The sequence below is a fragment of the Elaeis guineensis genome, chromosome 2 (genome assembly GCF_000442705.2).
Source record: "Elaeis guineensis isolate ETL-2024a chromosome 2, EG11, whole genome shotgun sequence".
NCBI lineage: Eukaryota > Viridiplantae > Streptophyta > Magnoliopsida > Arecales > Arecaceae > Elaeis > Elaeis guineensis.
The window spans coordinates 116270747-116288972 of NC_025994.2; the positions used below are offsets into that span (position 1 = coordinate 116270747).

At 39.0% G+C, this 18226-nt stretch overlaps 1 protein-coding gene across 1 annotated transcript; it reads right to left on the reverse strand.

The window, feature by feature from the left end:
* Nucleotides 1-620: 620 nt before the first annotated feature.
* LOC105041959 (carotenoid cleavage dioxygenase 8 homolog B, chloroplastic-like) lies at nt 621-4915 on the reverse strand. The gene is given in 7 exon segments (XM_073251385.1): nt 621-1171; nt 1302-1404; nt 1495-1684; nt 2481-2674; nt 2788-3531; nt 4635-4822; nt 4825-4915. Coding segments are annotated over 7 exon segments (1662 nt in total). The 3' UTR covers nt 621-1019.
* Nucleotides 4916-18226: the final 13311 nt, after the last annotated feature.

An 18226-nucleotide genomic window follows, 5' to 3' on the forward strand; every position in this document is an offset into this window, starting at 1 on the left:
ATTAATCTTTGCAATACCATTTACAAGATTGCAGTAAAGGTAATTGTTAATGGAATAAACGGATTGCTTCCACAACTTGTTTTTGCAGAGCAAGGTGCATTTGTTGCTGGCAGGACAATTACCCATAACTTGATGATTTTCCAGGAAATTATTCACTTTGTTGTGACTGCCTTTAAGCACAATCCCATCATGGTTTTAAGACACATATGGAGAGAGCGTACAACAGAGTTAAGCCGTCTTTTCTATCAGTAATTCCTAATATTTTCATGTCCAGGATGGATTTGTCTGGTAGACTGAAGGCTATGTCTTCCATCCATCCTTTGTCCTCGTTGGCCGTTCTCTTTCAAGCTGGTTTTCCCTGTCTATAGGATTGCATCAAGGTTGTCCTCTCTCCCACTTTCTTGATATGCTCTCCAGAATATCTTCAAGGTGCCATTGCTAACAGACCGTGGACTGTGCCTCAGCCTCAACAGCCTGGACCACAAATTTCACCTTTTTTTTGCCTTGTTGCTAGTGGAGCAAATCATGTTAACCTACTGTGACACCTCAGGACAGAGTATGAATTTCTTGGTCTCATGTCCTGCTCAGTTCAAAAAGAGAAAGAAATGTACAGCGGCAGATCTGCAATACAATGATAAAACATAGAATTAGTATGTACTTATAGTTCATCTCATTCTCTTGGCCCCATAATCAATACCTATCCTTCATTAGATGCATCTGGAGATTACACATGTTATACACAGTAAAGCAATCATCACTTGAACATGTATTACAATCAAGGTGTTCGAACAAATCCCCCGTAGAAGTGATCCCTTGACGATCTTAAGTAGTGCACCCGAGTTGAAGGCCCTCCCTGCAATGCATGTTAGATGATTCCTATTCCCATATCATATTTGAGCTAGGTTACAGGGCTTGCACCCCGTATGAGCTATACATCTGGTGCTTTTTTTCTTTTTCTTTTCTTACTTTTTTTTTTTTTTTGGTCGTACAAATACATTTTGTGCTTCAGTGACGCCACACTATGGAGCCTTCTTCGGAACCCAACACCCATGCAGCCCATAAGGAAGTCCATAGGGGAATTTGGCTCGTGCGATCTCCTCGAAGGTGGACCCATCGAGGACCAGTGCATAACCTTCCCCGTTTTCAGCACTGACGATGGATATGACCACGCCTGTTAATTGATCAAATCCTTGTAAGCTTTCGGCTTTGGGTTAACCTTTTTTTTCTTAGAAAACCTTAGATTAGCTAATAATAGAGGAATAAGTATCTGTAACAAATGGTCATAAAACGTTTTAACTCACCATCATCCTCCTCAGTAGCCCCAGGTCTGGCTACGAAAAAGGGCTCTGAAGGCACTGCACCCTGGTCGTGCCAGTTCTTTGCCTTCTTCTTTACCAAATCGATCTAAAACGCACCCAAAACTAGCAAAGTTAGCTACACAACAAAATATTGATCAATTGTTTAACTGGGTATGTAGCTGAACAAGAAGCAAACCTTTGTGAGAGTGTTGGGGAAGTTGCACGGCCTTTGGGCCCCACAGGCATAGGCATATCTATACTTCTTGCCCAGATAGGCCGGGTTGATGCTGCACATGTCCATCCCCTTTCCATGCTCATCAGGGTCCAGTGCTGCCTCCAGCTTCCCTACTGGGCTCCCATCCAAAGGTATTCGAAAACGGCCCACCCTGTTATTGCATTGGAGCATCTTTTTTTAGGTTATAGACACTAAAAATTATTACAATATGATTTTTTTTTTAGGAGTAATCCAACGTCTGTATTTTTTTTCCTGAAATAGATGATTGCTGTAATAGTGATCACTAACCGCTACCAGAAAGCGGTTATTGCAGTTGTCACATATGCTCGTATGTAGGAGTAATCTATATTGTAAGGGTTGTGCAGTGGTTCAATAGACTAAAATATTGTGTTTTATACACCAAAACATCATAAATTACGAGTGTTGGAAGCTTGATCCGTCCTTTATGACCCACATGATGTGCATTGTGCATTTGAAAAAAGTGAATCATTTCAACTGTTATTAGTTATTGCAGTTCTTGTGATAATAAAATTATAGTGTTATTGGAGAAAATTTATTATCAGGCAAATGATTGAATCAGCTTGCATTTAATTCTGGAGCAAAATTCACATATTACATATATATATATATATATATATATATATATATATATATATATATATATGGTTTTATATTTCTAGGAATCCTCGCAGAAGCACCTAGGTTTTCGCCTTTAGGTGTCCTTGTGGTAGCTAGGCTCATACTATACGCAAGGAAATCATGGAACAATGGGTGAACCATCACCGGATATACCTTCGCATGTACGTTATCCTTTTGTTCTAACCACCAATAAAGAAACGTTTTATATATAAAGTAAGACGGCCCGATGACTAATTACCATCCACCCTTGATTTTTCTAATTATTTACATGTCTACAAAAATGATGACATAATCAAGAGGGAACATACCTAGCATCCGGCAGCACATCATGGCCGGCGAATGACCTCAGATTCCGGAGGCGAAGCTTCTCAAGGATCGTCGTGTCGGCGTTGTGCTCGCAGCAGTCGGCAACTATGGCAATGACCCTACCATCCTCATCCTCTTCCTCATATGCATTGATGAAATGGAACGTGACATAGGGTGGCACCTCCACACTCGCCACCTAAAACATTTATCCAATCGAATCATTTTAACTCACCAAGATAAGATATAAACTGGACCTGCGGTCCACGAATCCAAGTCAGCAAAAAAATTAGAGAGTTAAGAATTGCTCACAATTTTCCCACTAGCTCTACACATGACATGCACGTAGCTACCGGAGTCCGGGTGCCACTCGAACTTGTACAGTGGAGTGGGCTCAGCCTTGAGAAGATTCTGGGCACAGTACCTTAGTGGCATCTCCGGCACCACCACATAGTGCTCGGTCACCGGAAACGAGTGCACCCACCCCGGCGCCGGGCCTCCCCGGCAACTCACCCTACCGATCACTTTCCGCTCGTTGCTCCCCGGCGCCATTCTCACCACTGTGTAACCCGGCCTCACCAAGTCCGGCAACAGCGTCAGGAACTCCGAGTCGGTCACGATTGGATGCGCCGAGTGGATCAGACCGCCCAAATTGTCGGTGTACTCGAACCTCCCGATGGTGTCCAGCGTGTCGGGATCGATTTGGATGGAGCCCTTGATGGTCTCGGTGAGGCAGACGACCCGCCCGTCGCCGAGCTTGACGACCCCTGTGTTGGCGTTGTCGGTGAGGGAGGCGCCGGAGAAAAGGCTGGCAAGCTCGCCGACGTAGGCGAGGAAGCTGTCGGGTTTCGGAGCTTCGGAGAATTCGCGAAAGCAGAGGCGTCTGTGCTTCATGGCGGCTTTGTAGGCCTCCGACTCGACTTGGCGGTGGCCGAAGAGAAGCCGGCCGCTGTCGAAGTGGAGGCGGACGATGGTGGCATAGCCATCGAAGAGGTGGCGGAAGTTGTAGTCCTCTATGTTCCATAGGCCGGGGCCGTTCCTTAGGTAGGTGCCGTTCTGCAAGACATGGTGGCAATTTGGATGTATAGGTAAGAAATCCTTGTTTCATGGACTATCTTTTGATAATAAACATAATTTTAACTAGAATCTATGACTTTGCTAAATTCCGGGCATATGCGATAGGGGTGTCTTTGTGATTCGTGTAAGCTGGAAAGGTGTGTCGTAGCTAGGTCATCATTGGTGGTTTCTCGTTGCAGCGGACAAGAAAATGACCTGCGACTGATTCCAGGACCTCAGCTCTGGGAATATAAAAGAGAAATTTACGGAAGGTCTATCACGCTTGTTGTCTTTTTAGTTGTCTTCAGAAAGTGTGAAGGATGTTCCAGTTGTCTACCAATCACAGGCCAGAACGATGAATAGGTTCATCAGCTGGACGGTCCGGAATCTAGGGTTCCTCCCTTTTTCCTGATCTTTGCCTAGCTGAGTTGTGTATTGAGAGAAGCCAAGGTATGGATGGTTACCTCCTACAATTGGCTTGCAGGAAGGACTTTCTGTTATGAAGGGTTTTGAGTCATCTCAACATTGAAGAGATGCAACATGCTTCTTTATAATTTGTTTGCCTCCTTCATGATCAATAGGAGACTATAATAAATAAACGATCCATCTAATGTCAAGGGCACTGGTTTATTTTCGTAGACTTGGTTAATTAAATCAGCATCAGTGTCCTTTATTAATGATGTGGTTTGCAATAAGGAAGGAAATTAGAGGAAGATGTGACGCCAAACTAGTGGGGTTCGTGTCAGCAGGAGGAGGTTGTAGAATGGATGCCTTAATTAGGACGCGTCTGTCTCAAAACCGAAAAAGATCATATTGTGCAAGCATGATCTCTTATAAATCACAAAACATATCATCATCCTTGTTCCAAAAAAAAAAAAAATAAAAGAAAAAGAAAAGATCACACCGTTACACCTACTACTATAATTCTCATTACGCTTGAAAGTTACTTGCAGCTAGCTTGTGATGTTTGCATATTTATTCGTGTGGGCAAGTAATTTTCCAAGAGAAAAGAAAAGGAGATTATAAAATTTTTTGAACGGTAGATTCGCCAGTTGCACCATCGAAGAAAATAATTGAAGAGGATGATGTTATATATATCTTACGAGCCAAAGTGGTATCTTTCCCTCTATTACGAGCTCCCCCTCCCACCGCTCCTGCCGGATGCTGGTCCAGGCCGCGAGCTTCCCATGGCCCCAAACTTCGGATTCCACCGACCGCAATGGGATAGTGATCGGTGGCTCGGTTGCGACACTCAGCTTACGGGACTCTAATTTTTCTTGACGTCGACCCTCGGAAGGATCGAACCGAGTGTTGATGGACCGGACCTAATGGAAGGGAAGATAGCAGTGGGTTGATGGGCAGGAGAGAACAAAATAGATGCCATGGAGACTTGGTGGTGGGCTGGTGAACTTAAAAATTAAGGATGTAGAAAAGAGCTGCAAGGATCTACACTGCATGGTTGAACGAGGGGTTTCCGATTAATATATATAGCTCCTTGCCCTAATGGGGGAATGTTCTTTGCGAGGATTCTATGGTGCTAGAGGACGAGATGCCCTTAGAAGAGTGGTTGGAAGGGGTCCGACAGCCTGAAGTATTCTGTATGGTTATTGAACCAATACCGTTCATAGTAGACACGTCAGCTACCTGCATGCACTAAACCAAATCAGAGTAATGCGTAGAAGATTCAGCTACCTACCCGCACGTTAGAATTTTTCTAATAAATGGTGCATATATATATATATATGTGTGTGTGTGTGTGTGTGTGTGTCGTAATTTTCTTCCTCCTGATTCCATTTTTTCAAAAAAAAAAAAAAAAAAAGATAACAAGGGACATTAGATAAGGCGGAATAGGTCTAGGGTGCCTAGATTAAATATCAATTGGGTCATGTGGATTGCATGCATGAATCTTTAACGGACGGCACAAAAAATTTCTAAAGATGGCATCGGGATGATCTCTTGTAAAGTACTTTGCCTAAAAATTGTTTTATTATTATTTTATTTTTTTTTAAGTATAGTTATAGACTCCAATAATGTACTTGTAGACCAGCCTTTGTCATTTGGAATAGAGAAAAGTTTCATACTGGAAGGCACAATGCAGTATCGACCCACATACATGATGTTCGGGCAAAACCTTAAAATGAATGCATCCTATTTCTCATTATCTAACTGTAACGCAACATATGCATGTATCATTTAATAAAGCAAATTGCTAACAAAATTTCGGAGGCTTAAATATGAAGACATCTTATAAATGAGGTAGAAGTATTAGTAGTATAGATCTACATAAAGTTCCTTGCAGGTAGCATTAAGCACCAACCTCGCCAACCTTCGTGGTTATTACATCACCCTTAAGTCCTATGTTACTAAATTATGGGTGGCTTGGCCTCCCTGTTTACTTCAAACATTGAAAAAGAAAAAAAAAAAAGAAAAGAAAAGAAGAGCACATCACCCTTAAGATGATTCGCCATGGGTTTGAATTTAGGTGTTCTAAAATTTAGAATTGCTATCGCTAGATTGAACTTTAATGCTTTAGTACAAAAATATACATATCAAGCATCTCATTTTTTGTAATATTTGTATATAAATTAAAAAAAAATAAATTTGGTGCACAAAGCAGGCTTTTGCCATTAATTACCCTGATTAATTTGATGGTATGGTCATCGATTTGATATTTCATGATCTCATGACAAGGAGTATTATGCAACTGAGTGCGGGTGAAAGGAACCTTGCCTGCGTTCCTCCCCGCCCAAAGTGGGAAGGTGGGACAAAGAAAGGCTTTACTGCTGGGTCTTTTTCGGCCCACTGAAATGATGGTGCTGCACATCGACTGCACGCCATTTCCGTTAGTTCAGTTTATTTGAAGTCAGAACTCTTAGTTGCCGTGCCTAAGAAAATGACTACATTCTAGTGGACACCCAAGCATCAAACCAGCATCCGTAGTATGAAGGTTGTGGAAGAAGCCCCTATCGCCTAGAGACTTGAAACTGGAGTACTTGGAAAAAAATGTCAACTTAGTTCTCCCCGGAAAGAATTTGGGTGGTATTTGAATCCCAATGGAAATTTAAATCCGGTTATGAACCAAGCACTTTGAAAAATTTGGTTATTCCCTAATTTTGATTCCAATTAATTTTGATTTTTATTTTGATTTTGATTCGGTTGCGAAACAAACACCTCTTTAGGTTCATGATGGAATTAAAATCGAAATGAAAATTTGAATCTTTAGGAGATAGTAAGGATTTAGATAGATTGAACCATTCCAATTCTATTCTGGAATTGGAATCAGAATAATTAAGACTCCTATCAACCAAAAGGTTGGAATCAAAGTCATCCATTTCTATTCCGATTCTAGATCTCAACTCTCCCCAACTAAACACCCTTTTAATATAATAGTGCACGGTGAGGATCGAATCTTGTACGAGAAAATAGTGTGTAGATTTTGTTTTAAACACTCTGTAATTATAGGTATCCATGATCGACAAATTACAAATGATCATTTTCAATTACCAATACATAAACAACTGTTGAAATGATAATCTTTATAGATAACACCCATTGATGAATTGATTCTCTGGGATGTCTAATGTAGCTGACATGTTTGTATCTTCCAGTAAATTAAAATAGGTTTTTTTTTTCCCCCTGATCTCTGATCTAGGTAACTAGGGTTATTACTACCAAACTATCCTTGCATTATACATTTGATATAAGCAATAAGTGGGACATAGCATCATTAATTGATTATTTAAAGCTACCCAAAATCACAAGTAACAATCCCATTTGGAGCAAATTTTATGCAACTACATTTTTCAAACGTGTGATAATGTGGCTTTATAATACTATCATGGAAAACTAAATACTATCATGGAAAACAATCTAAATTAGTTTCTGAACTTTACATTTTAGGTTCTTCTTATCCTCTTTTCCTTCCTCATAGGATTTTAATTTAATGTATGACCTTATAAGAAACTTATATCAAAATACACCAATTATCGACTGGTTGCAAATGATGTATCTATATTGATGATTTTCATGAAGCTTATGTCTCATTTGTTACCATTGGTTTCTAGTTTATCCTTGTTGCATGCAAATAATAATTTCTTTGCTCTTTATCTCTCAAAATTAATTTTAATTAATACAATATATAGCGAGTCCTTCAATAAAGTCTGCTCAGGGCTTCATAGCATTTAATCAACATAATATTTCATAAGCACAGTTCCACATTGCTCTTTTGCAGTAGCCCTTTAAGAAAAGTCCCATTTATCCTCAAATCTTTGTGATTTTAAAACTTTTTGTTTTGTTTTTTTGGTGCATATAAAACCTTTTTTAAGGAAAATTGTCATAATTGTTGCACGGTCATTTCACTTGTCTTGTCGTAACAACGAATCTTCGAAATGAGAATCAACTGGCTCAGGTATGGTTTCAAGAAATCCACTCAAAGCTTCACAGTGTGCAATAAAAATTGTACTATAGTTCAGGAGCATATATACTAGACCATTTTCTATCGTACAATCTCCATGATTATCACACTTGACACGTATATAATACATATAGGTTGACCGTTCTCTGGCTGGATGTTCCTCCTCTCTTAGTTGCATTATTGTCTTTGAGCTAATGGTCTTTACAATAAATCGAATAATTGTTTGTACTTTGAAGAACTAATAGGAGCTTCATATATAGTCTACTTCTTTAATTGCAAGCTAGCCATGGATTTTTTTTTTTTTTTAAAGCAAAATAGTGGGAAAATCCACCATATGTTTCATTAGAAATTAAAGTAGTAAAAAAGATGGAGATCTAATTTTGAGCAAGTATTAGAGAAAGCATCCTCTAAGCTCCTTCTGTTTTCTTCTTGACCAAATGATAGAGAAGGGTTCCATTCATTTGAAAAGAAACATGGCAGAGTCATCCTTCCATCATGAGCCCAGCAACCCAAGGGACATGGTTTCAAGCTTCGTGTCCCATGGTTTATGTTACCAATACAAAAAAAAAAGAGCATGGATTTCCCCAAGTTTCCCCAAGCACAGTGCAAACAAGTTGTATCTCATGACAGTCGGCCCACTTGCCCTTTGCGTGCCCTCACTCCACCAGGCAGGATCGTCAAATTGCCCCACTACCATGTTAAACAAATGCCAAGTCCCGGTGGGCATCACTTTGGAGTACCCCAGTCACCCATAAGCCCAGTGCTACTGCCATAGTGTGGCAGGTAAGGCTACGCTCCCCACATCCCAGCATCTCCCCAAATAGGCTCCTACGTTGATACACGAAGCAAAGGTCAGTAACCAATTTGTAGGGTCGAGCCGTATGGCCCATTGTGCATGTCATGTTTGAGACTAGGTACCTACCATTTGCAGTCCGATCAACAAGTGGATCCACTGATTATTGTCGCATGCCACTAGCTACCGTGTGTCTTGGTCAAGATACCTGAAATTAGCACATTGGAACTTACGTATCCAACTTATAAATCACCTAATTGGAATTGGATCGATCAGATTCCTAGTTGCATGCCAATTTAGTCGAGCAATCTAAGCCGGTCACTTGATGCAATTCTAAAATGACAAGGGTACTAGATTTGATGAGCATGATGGATCAGTCACGTTTCTGCTGAGACTTACGAATCACAATCTATATGTTACTACATGAATCAAATTGAGTCAAACTAAAAGACTAAAAGATTCAAGTAGTTGTTGTCTACGACTAACTTCCGGTACTGAGAACAAGCTGATTCCGCTGTGGTCTATATGTTTCATGGGGTTTTGACTGTTTGTAGAATGCACTTACTTTTGTTGATTGGTGGGAGGACAAGATGCTGAGCAGTTGAGAGTATTTTAGCATTTGGAGCATTTGGACTCGAGCATTCATAGCCATGGGACCCAATGACTAGAATCACTTCATATATTCTTAGAACCTTTATTTGAATTTTTCGCCACCATGTGACTTTCAAAGAGACATGATTACATGTCCATGGAGTTCCATTAAAATGCATATTAGCCACACATTGAAGTGAGCCATTTAGAGGAAATGAGACCATATGAGACCGGTTTGTTGAGTGCAAGGCAAAAGAAAGCACCATCAATTTTATGGTTTAATGTGGAGTGCACGATCTGTGACACTTTTTTCTAGTTTTAACTTTAGATATCATGGAAGCCAATGACGGGTCCTACGTGTGATGTATGCCGGCCATTTGGCTTTTAATCTGTGGGGAGTCATCAAAGGAGAGGTTACCGACTGACAGTCTCCAACCATGGTCTTCATATGTCTCAATTTCACATTTGAAACTTGGTGGTGATAGGTTGACTGTTCCCTTGCCAGATACTGCCTCCTCTCATAGTTGCACTATAGTCTTGGAGCTGTAGTCTATGCTATAATACTTTCAAAACTAAGAGATGGTCAACAGTGGGCGATCCACGATTTCTTCTTTTCTTAGAAGTCGGCTGAGGATGTTGTATTGCTTGCATTTCTTCCCTTTTTTTTTTTCTTTTTTGGCTTGGTTGGAAGAGGAAATAAGTTCCCAATGACAATCCCAAGAAAGTATTACTCAGCCCATCTGTTTGTTCTAACGAGCTGATGATATTAAGAATTTTGGCATCCAGAAAGTACCGTGATCTATCGAACAAGCATACATATCCTATGGTGAAATCAGCCACTTGATTATCTTTTCTAAAAATATAGGTAATATTAATCCACTCTAGGTCAACCATGGATGCGTAGATATTAAGTAGAGCTAGGGTTGTAAACATCTTGGAGACGTAACTTTGTGTCACGGGGTGAGTATTTTCTTACCCAAACACCCGTGCGGCGCCCCAGCACGCCACATACCAGGGCCAACCCTCTTGAATCTTTTTCTCGGACATATCAATAAGCACGCAGCAGTCCAGCCACATAGCCAAGTTTGCACCTCTATGCCCCTGCCTGGCAATACTGTTGTACTGAATACAGATGACACCATCAAGTGTCCATAAGCAATCCGACCCCTCGAATCAACTGCAATGCTCATGCGCACCTCCGTGCTATAACCTAGACTCTTTCCAAGAGTGCTCCGCAGCTCAACACCTTTGTGTCAACTCTAAGGCTTTGCCCCTCAAGCCAAGCACTACTCATCCCAGATGTCTTGATCCTCAACATACCCTCATGCCATGACATAATTACTGTGTCACTGATCTGCAACCCACTAAGCTGCCCTTCAGTACTACACATACCAAATCCATATAGCACGGTCATGCAACACCACTACTATGCATGAGGCTCGGGCAAACCCGTCTTTAATGCTGCCCAGCTAAACTACCAAGCTGACACGACCTGCAGCTCCTCGAAGCTACAAATGATCGTACACATTCGAGTCCTCTGGGGTTCGACTATCCAAGCTTTTCCCACAAGCTCTTGTGCCACGATCCCGATCTTGCATCCTTGATATGCCTTTTCATCTCTGGCCATATCGCTTGACAATATTTATGGCCTGCTCGCCCATCACTGTGCATTACTATGATCCTGGGGATATATGACCGCACCACCCAATATCTTAGGTCCACAGCCTACTAATACATTGAGCACTGCCACGATATCGGCATCCAAGTCTGCCCCATCAAATAAATATCTTTGACCGGATGATACATGCATCAAGCTGTCTTCTCCTCGGCATGACCCTCTTAGCCATTCATGATCTTTGGCCCAGCTCCAAGGCACATATACCGATCGATATATCATAAGCCTTCCTTGTTCTCCACGATCGATCGGTTCCCGTAGATCCCTGCAAGACATCACCTTGCGATGCTCACAAGACTTGCCTGTTTGGGTAGGCCACACCCTTGCCCGACTAGCCCTCTATCGCCTCTTCACTCCACTACAAAGATCAAGAATGCATAGAGTAGTCTAGACAAACCCCTCAAGGATAAAACCTCAAGATATCCCCTTCCCGCACAATGTGGCCAGCTCGTCCAATCAACATTGCCCCGAATACCTCCACATGAGATAGTTCGAGCATGGCACCACCATTGCCCACACAACTATGCCACGGCGGACCCATCTCCTACGGGTCTGGAGGAGTCAGGTGCGCGGCCAAAGCTTCGCTCTCCTCCTCAAACCAAGAGGAATCCTAGAGTATCCACATATATCATGGCGGACCACCACCATTCTAAATATCATGCGTCCCGAGCCTCCCGATATCATGCCACGGCCATGCTGCTCCTTAGCGAACCATTGCTCCCTCACTACCCCAGCAAGGCATCTCCCCAAATCTCACTCTGGAGGTTCCAGATGATCGAGTAGCATTGCAAATTTTGGCCAAGCCAAATCTTTCGCAGCACCGTACTACGTCCATGTCGGCACCCCCTGCGACACTCCTGCGGATAAGCCCGTGACGTGACTTTGTATGGACTCTAGTGGGCTCAAATGAAGAAATTCATTTCTAAGTCCAATCCAAGCCCTCATGAGCTCAGCCAAAAAAAAAAAAAAGAAAAATGGAAAACAAAAAAAGTTGATAGAGGTATAGCACCAAGGGCAGTAGTCTCCCTTCGTGATTTAGAATAGCAAAACCTTCACCATCTAGCACATCCAAACAACTCCATCAAAATTTATCTTCAAATATCCAAGTTGACAGGGGCACACATTGAATTGTGCTTGATGAGCGGGAAGAGGAAGAGTGATCCAGAGGTCCATCAAGGCTGAAGAAGGTTGTCGCTGGAGCGTCACTTGCACAATATTCTTTAGTAACAATGTTAACCATTCTGGCAATTTTTGCACTACATTGATGGCTACCATTCCAAATGATTCATAGCATGTAGGTAATTTCGGTCCTTCTCATTGAGGTTAATCTGGGAAGAACTAGCAGGATGTCCAACCTCCAAATTAATATCATTAGTCAATGCCAACAGATGGTTATAAATTAGGGAATGGATAATGAGGAATGGATGAACCATGATCCTTTCTATTACCACAGGTGTGGCCAAGGATATCATGTCATGAACCCTAGACGAGCAAGAATGTCAAATTTTTATCAGTTGACAAAGTTGATTGCAAATGGATGGTATAAGCTCGTTTGTTGCTTTTGGAGCTGCAACATTAGTACAATCTGGAAAGAGATGCAAAGCTTGGGCCAAGGAGACCCCTTATCTCCTTTATTCTTCATACCTGCCACTGATTGTCCTAAAGAATGTTTCACAGAGCACAAGTAGAAGGCTTAATTGAAAGACCTTGTTAGCTATCAACTTTAGAAAGAGCTCCTTCATTCTTTAGGTGTGATGCCTCTTCTGCCAGAACCTTTGCCAATATGTTTCTATATTGGCTCGGTAACTTTTTTAGCAATAACTTAGATTACCTCTATCCTGATGTAAATTGCACAGAAAAGAGTCTCTTAGTTTTATTGACAAATTTGAAGAGAAACTTGCAGTCTGGAAATGTCAACTTCTTTCTTTTGGAGGTCAACTAGTTATGCTGAGTACTGTTCTTTTTGCACTTCTTATTTGGTACTTCTCTACTTTTAAAATGCTAATGTGGGTTCTTAAGATACTAGATAGTATCCATCGGAATTTTTTTTGAGGGTAATAAGATTGCTTCGATGATAGTGTGTTTAGCTAACTAGAAACTGACCTGTAAAGCAAAAGTTGGAGGAATGGGAATTACAAATGTCACGCTTTGAACTCAATATTCATATCAGATACGTGATGGCCGCACAATCCTTAGAGCAAGTCCTAAAGAATATACAAGGTCAAATTAAATCGTTACAATCTTATCAACCATAATATTTAATTTCAATAATAATTCATAAAACTTGCATAATTACAATTAACATTCCTTCAATCCTCTGATCAGGTATCAATGATACTCTATCTATGCATCCACTCACTCACAAATCCATACCATAGCCAACCATGAATATCTTGTAACTCTGAGAAGAAAAGAAAGATGAAGGGGTGTGAGCTTTACAGCCCAGTAAGAATTCCTATATCACACCAATATAATAATATAATCTGAAAATAAAGATAAGCAATAACACATAAAAGCCGATGTTCACTGTCCAGAATACTGCAAATATTTATAAATTATCTATTTTATCAAAAGAGATGCATTATCATATGTTAATAAGTGAAACAATTTTATTCAACGATTGTTTCATGTCTTATCTTTCTATTTTCTTCTATTATCATATCGTCTTTAATCCTTTTCTTTTGAGCTTTGGCTTTGGACTATCAGGATCATGCGACGATCTTTTATTCGGATCGATTTCTGTGATCTTTCTCGGATCGAAATATTCATGATCTTTCTCGGATCAAAGTGGCCATGATCTTTCTCGGATCAAATCATTCATGATCTTTCTCGGATCAGATTCTTCCATACATAAGCCTGTGGGGGCTGTCCCAGGTATAAGCTCCTGGCAGGCTATTCCACATGACAAGGCCAGTCCAAATCATATTTTTCTTTCTTTTTATTTTCATAAAATTATAATATTTGACTTCATTAATCAATTCAAATTTTGCAGTGTAATAAACATGTCATACCCATATAATCATGCCATCAATCGCTGATACATATGTATTGATATAACATACTCATTATCAAAATCACATAAATAAATAACAGTGTCTCAGATATGGCAAATTCATCGATCTCAAATCCAACGATGCAAAATCAATGAGATAAAACCAACGGTAAAATAACATATATAATGATGATTATGTACAGGGATTCTTACCTTTATCGATGATTGATCCAAGCACATAAATCAATGTTCTTCTTTGATTTATGAATTTCTTTAACAAAATATTCCACTCGATATCATATGCAGACAATCATCTCTTCATAACTCTGATCAAATATAAAAATCATATATGAAAAAAATTATCCGATAATCAATCCTAATAACACAAATCTAGGACCTCTCTCAGGATTAATCAAAATTAGGATTTGTCTAAGTATCTGGATCCTCCACTGATCCATAAGATTTCTAGAGAGAAAATCCATGAAGAGAGAGAAAATTCTAGAGAGAGAAAGTAGAGAGAGAAAGTGAGGAGAGAATCTTCGTATCCTTTTGATGAGGCAATCATGGTCGAGATCATCAGAGATCATATCAGGGTGACTCAATATGGATTAACCATGATTGATGTTATCAATTTCGAATAAAGATCGGATCGGAATCTAATCTACTGCATGAATTTCGGAGCAATCTCAGGTCATCATATTTTCATATCAATTTTATCTTAGGATTCGTGATGAAATCAGAGAGAGAAAGATACTAGAGAGATAAAATCCATAAAGAGAGAGAAAGATCTAGAGAGAGAATCTAGAGAGAGAAAATATAGAGAGAATGTAGAGAGAGGAGAGAGGAAAGAGAGAGAAAAGAGGGAGAGGAGAGAGAAATTTTCTCTCTCTTCTTTTTTTTTTAATTTTTATTTTTCTCTCTCTTTTTTTTTTCTTTTTCTCTTTTTCTTTTGTTTTTCTTCTTTCTTCTTCTTTCTTTTTTTTTTTCCTTTTCTTCCCACGGCATCCCTTGGGCCGAAATAGGGGACGGACGAGGGGGCTCCAGCGAGGGCGATGGCTTCGTCGGAGGTCCGACAGCAAGTAGAGGCGGCGGTGGAGCAAGGGATGGCCGGCAGCAAGGTTCGACCGACGAGAAATCAAGAAGAGATCGAAAAAATAGAGGATCGCTACTTTTTCTTTTATTTTTCGATCATTGGCCGGTCACTGACGGTCAATACTTTCAGAAAAGAGAGATAAAGGGATGTGGATCTTATCCTAGGGATGAGACGTCACAACCGACGGCGCCGGTGGCCGATAAAGAGAGGAAAGGATCCGACCGAAACAGAGCAAAACAGGATTCATCCTTTTCATAGATTTTTTGGCGATCCCGAAGGCCGGCGAGGGTGCACGAAGCCATAGAAAGGAGGGGAAGGAAGAGAGGAAGGAGGAGAAGGGCTTACCTCAAGCTTTAACAGCATCGTCGGCTCCAATTTTCGACGAGCACGAGTACGGGAGGCCTTGACTTCAATTGGAGAAAATAAGAAGAAAGGAGAGAGAGAGACCGATGATCATCGTGGGTTGTTTAGGAGGGGAAGAGGGGGGTCTTATAGAGTGGAGGGGAGGTCGAATCCCCCTCGAATTCGACTTCTCCTCCGGTGATTTGGGTGGAAGAAGACTCCCAGTGGAAGTCTTCTTCGTTCCATTTTTTTTTTTATATATGGGCTTTGGGCTTTGAGGCTTGGTCCAGGGCCTAAATGGGTCGGGTGTTACATTCTCCCCCTTCAAATAATTTCATCTTCGAAATTAAGTTATGTCGTTCAAGATACATATTTCAAAATATACATTCTTCATGTCATTCTCAAGCTTACGATAATGTCTTATATATTATTTATTTCTCATGATCTTGTTATACAAAAATTATTTAAAATTTCAAATTCATCTCCTCTTATTGATTTCTCAATTTTTTGAAGAACTGTAATATTTTGGACTTGTATTAATATACCACCGTTATTTGTCTAATATATTCCACTCGAAATTCATAATTATCTCAGACTAGCCTTGATATAAAAATAAATAAAGATCAAACATCGGGTACTCTTCACCATCATCGATTTCTTTCTTCTCTTGACCTTCCAACAAATTTTATATGTAGACTCTCATCTTAAGAAAATCTCAATCTTCTATATCAGTCCAAATAATAATATTAAATTTTAAAAAAAATATGAAATCTATGTCAGGACATTCTAAGTTTGAACTAATATCAGAACTATCAAGCTGTTAATAAACTTGAGATATCTAGAATTTCTTGGTATTATCTACAATGAAACAACCTACTGACAAAAATTATCCGACTATGATCAGATTAGATCAAAATTTATAGCATCCTTTCATTATCAACAAAATTCTTCCTTATTTGCAACTAATGTATTTCATCATAATATCTTTTGATTTAAAAGATTAATATTTCTAATCAATTTAATCCACCACGCTTTTGCTGCACACTCTGATCTTAATTTATCAAATTATATAAGTCTATTAAAGATAAAAATATCCTTATATGTTAGATCAATCTATGATAGATCCAACTTTCAAATTTCATATAAGACTTAGGGCAAAATTTTAAGTTTCTTTATCTTTACTACCTTTGGGTATAGCATATAAAAATTAAATTTTGATCCACTTCCTATATTTGAAATCATTGCATAAGTTTCATCACTCTTCAAGAATCCAATATGTCTAGAATCAATTGGAGTTAACCTTAGATTTACCTTACAATCATTTAGATAATTTCTAAATCAATCTTTCTTTTTAAAAGAATTAATTCTAACTTGACAAACTAGAAGAACTCAAGCCAACATCCTTAAGTAAAATCAACTTGATTATTTCTTATAGAGCTCCCTTCATCATAACCCTTAAAATTTATCAATAAATCCATACAAAATCTTATCCCTTATATAAGTCATTCAAAATTTAACACTAGCTAGATGTCTTAGTTCAATTTAAAAAAAAATCCAAACTTTGATTTGAATAATTAATACACTTCACCATCTTCAACAATCACAAGAAAAATAAAAAAAAACTAATCCACAGATAGTAATATGAATTATTAAAGATTTCATTATAACCTGTATATCATACTCTGACAAAATAAATTTTCTTCTTTAATTTAACAACAATATCAAAATACTTTTGATCCACTTAGAAAAGTAAATTTTTGACTTGAAATTCAATGCAACTGGAAAGATCAAGGAATCATATTCAGAATATGATATTTTGAGTAACCAAAGATTTCACCAAGATGTGTATCTCATATTCTCATAATAAAATTCAAGTATATTTTTTCATCTAAGATTGAGTTTCATATATGATCCTCTTATAGGTTCAATGCTCAAAAATATTTCTCTCTCATATAATAAAATTTCTTCTTAGACCATATCCTAACTTCCTTCTGATTAATTTAAAATTTGTAATGCTCAGATAATTAACATCAAAATCAAAAAATTTATCATGATTTCCTTCTATATAAGTTTAGCATTCTAAAATCATCGAGTATACTCAACATAACATATCAATACCTCCCGCTTCCTTCTAGGGTCAACTCTTCTTATATTCAAGCCACCTTACTAATTGAAATCCAAGATATAACTCGTCAATTCTATTATAAATATCATATACCACTTATGCATAAATTTTATCTTAATATCTATTGATTCGAAATCTAATTATTGAATCTTCTCTTTTATATCTATCATGTTTCTCATGATCATAACCTAAGTTCAGATATCACTAAAATTACAATTCTGAATAATTATAATCTTAAACTCAAATACCACTTAAATCATATTTTCTAGTGATCATGACCTAAACTCTAATTGTTGGGAATAGTGTCCCAAAGCCAATCGTCAGCCTGTTGACGGTTGTGCTCCTTTTGTATTAGTACATGAATTATAAATAAATAAAAATTATTTTGATATTTTTTCATCACAAATGTTTCATCTTCTAATGAACTCCTGTGTTGTGGTGAAGTCCTTAGGACTATTTAGACTCGACAAAGGAGGATTTGTCGCTTAGTCCTTAAACATGTTCGCAACTAAATGATACGTTGTTACCAAGGACAACAACGTTTATCGAGCATAGGTCGTTGTGTGCCATATGGATTGGTTGTCCTCATAACCAAAGAGTGTGGAGACACTCCTATGGCATACAGATGAGATGTAATGGTACATCTGCACTGAACGTGACCAACTCCGGA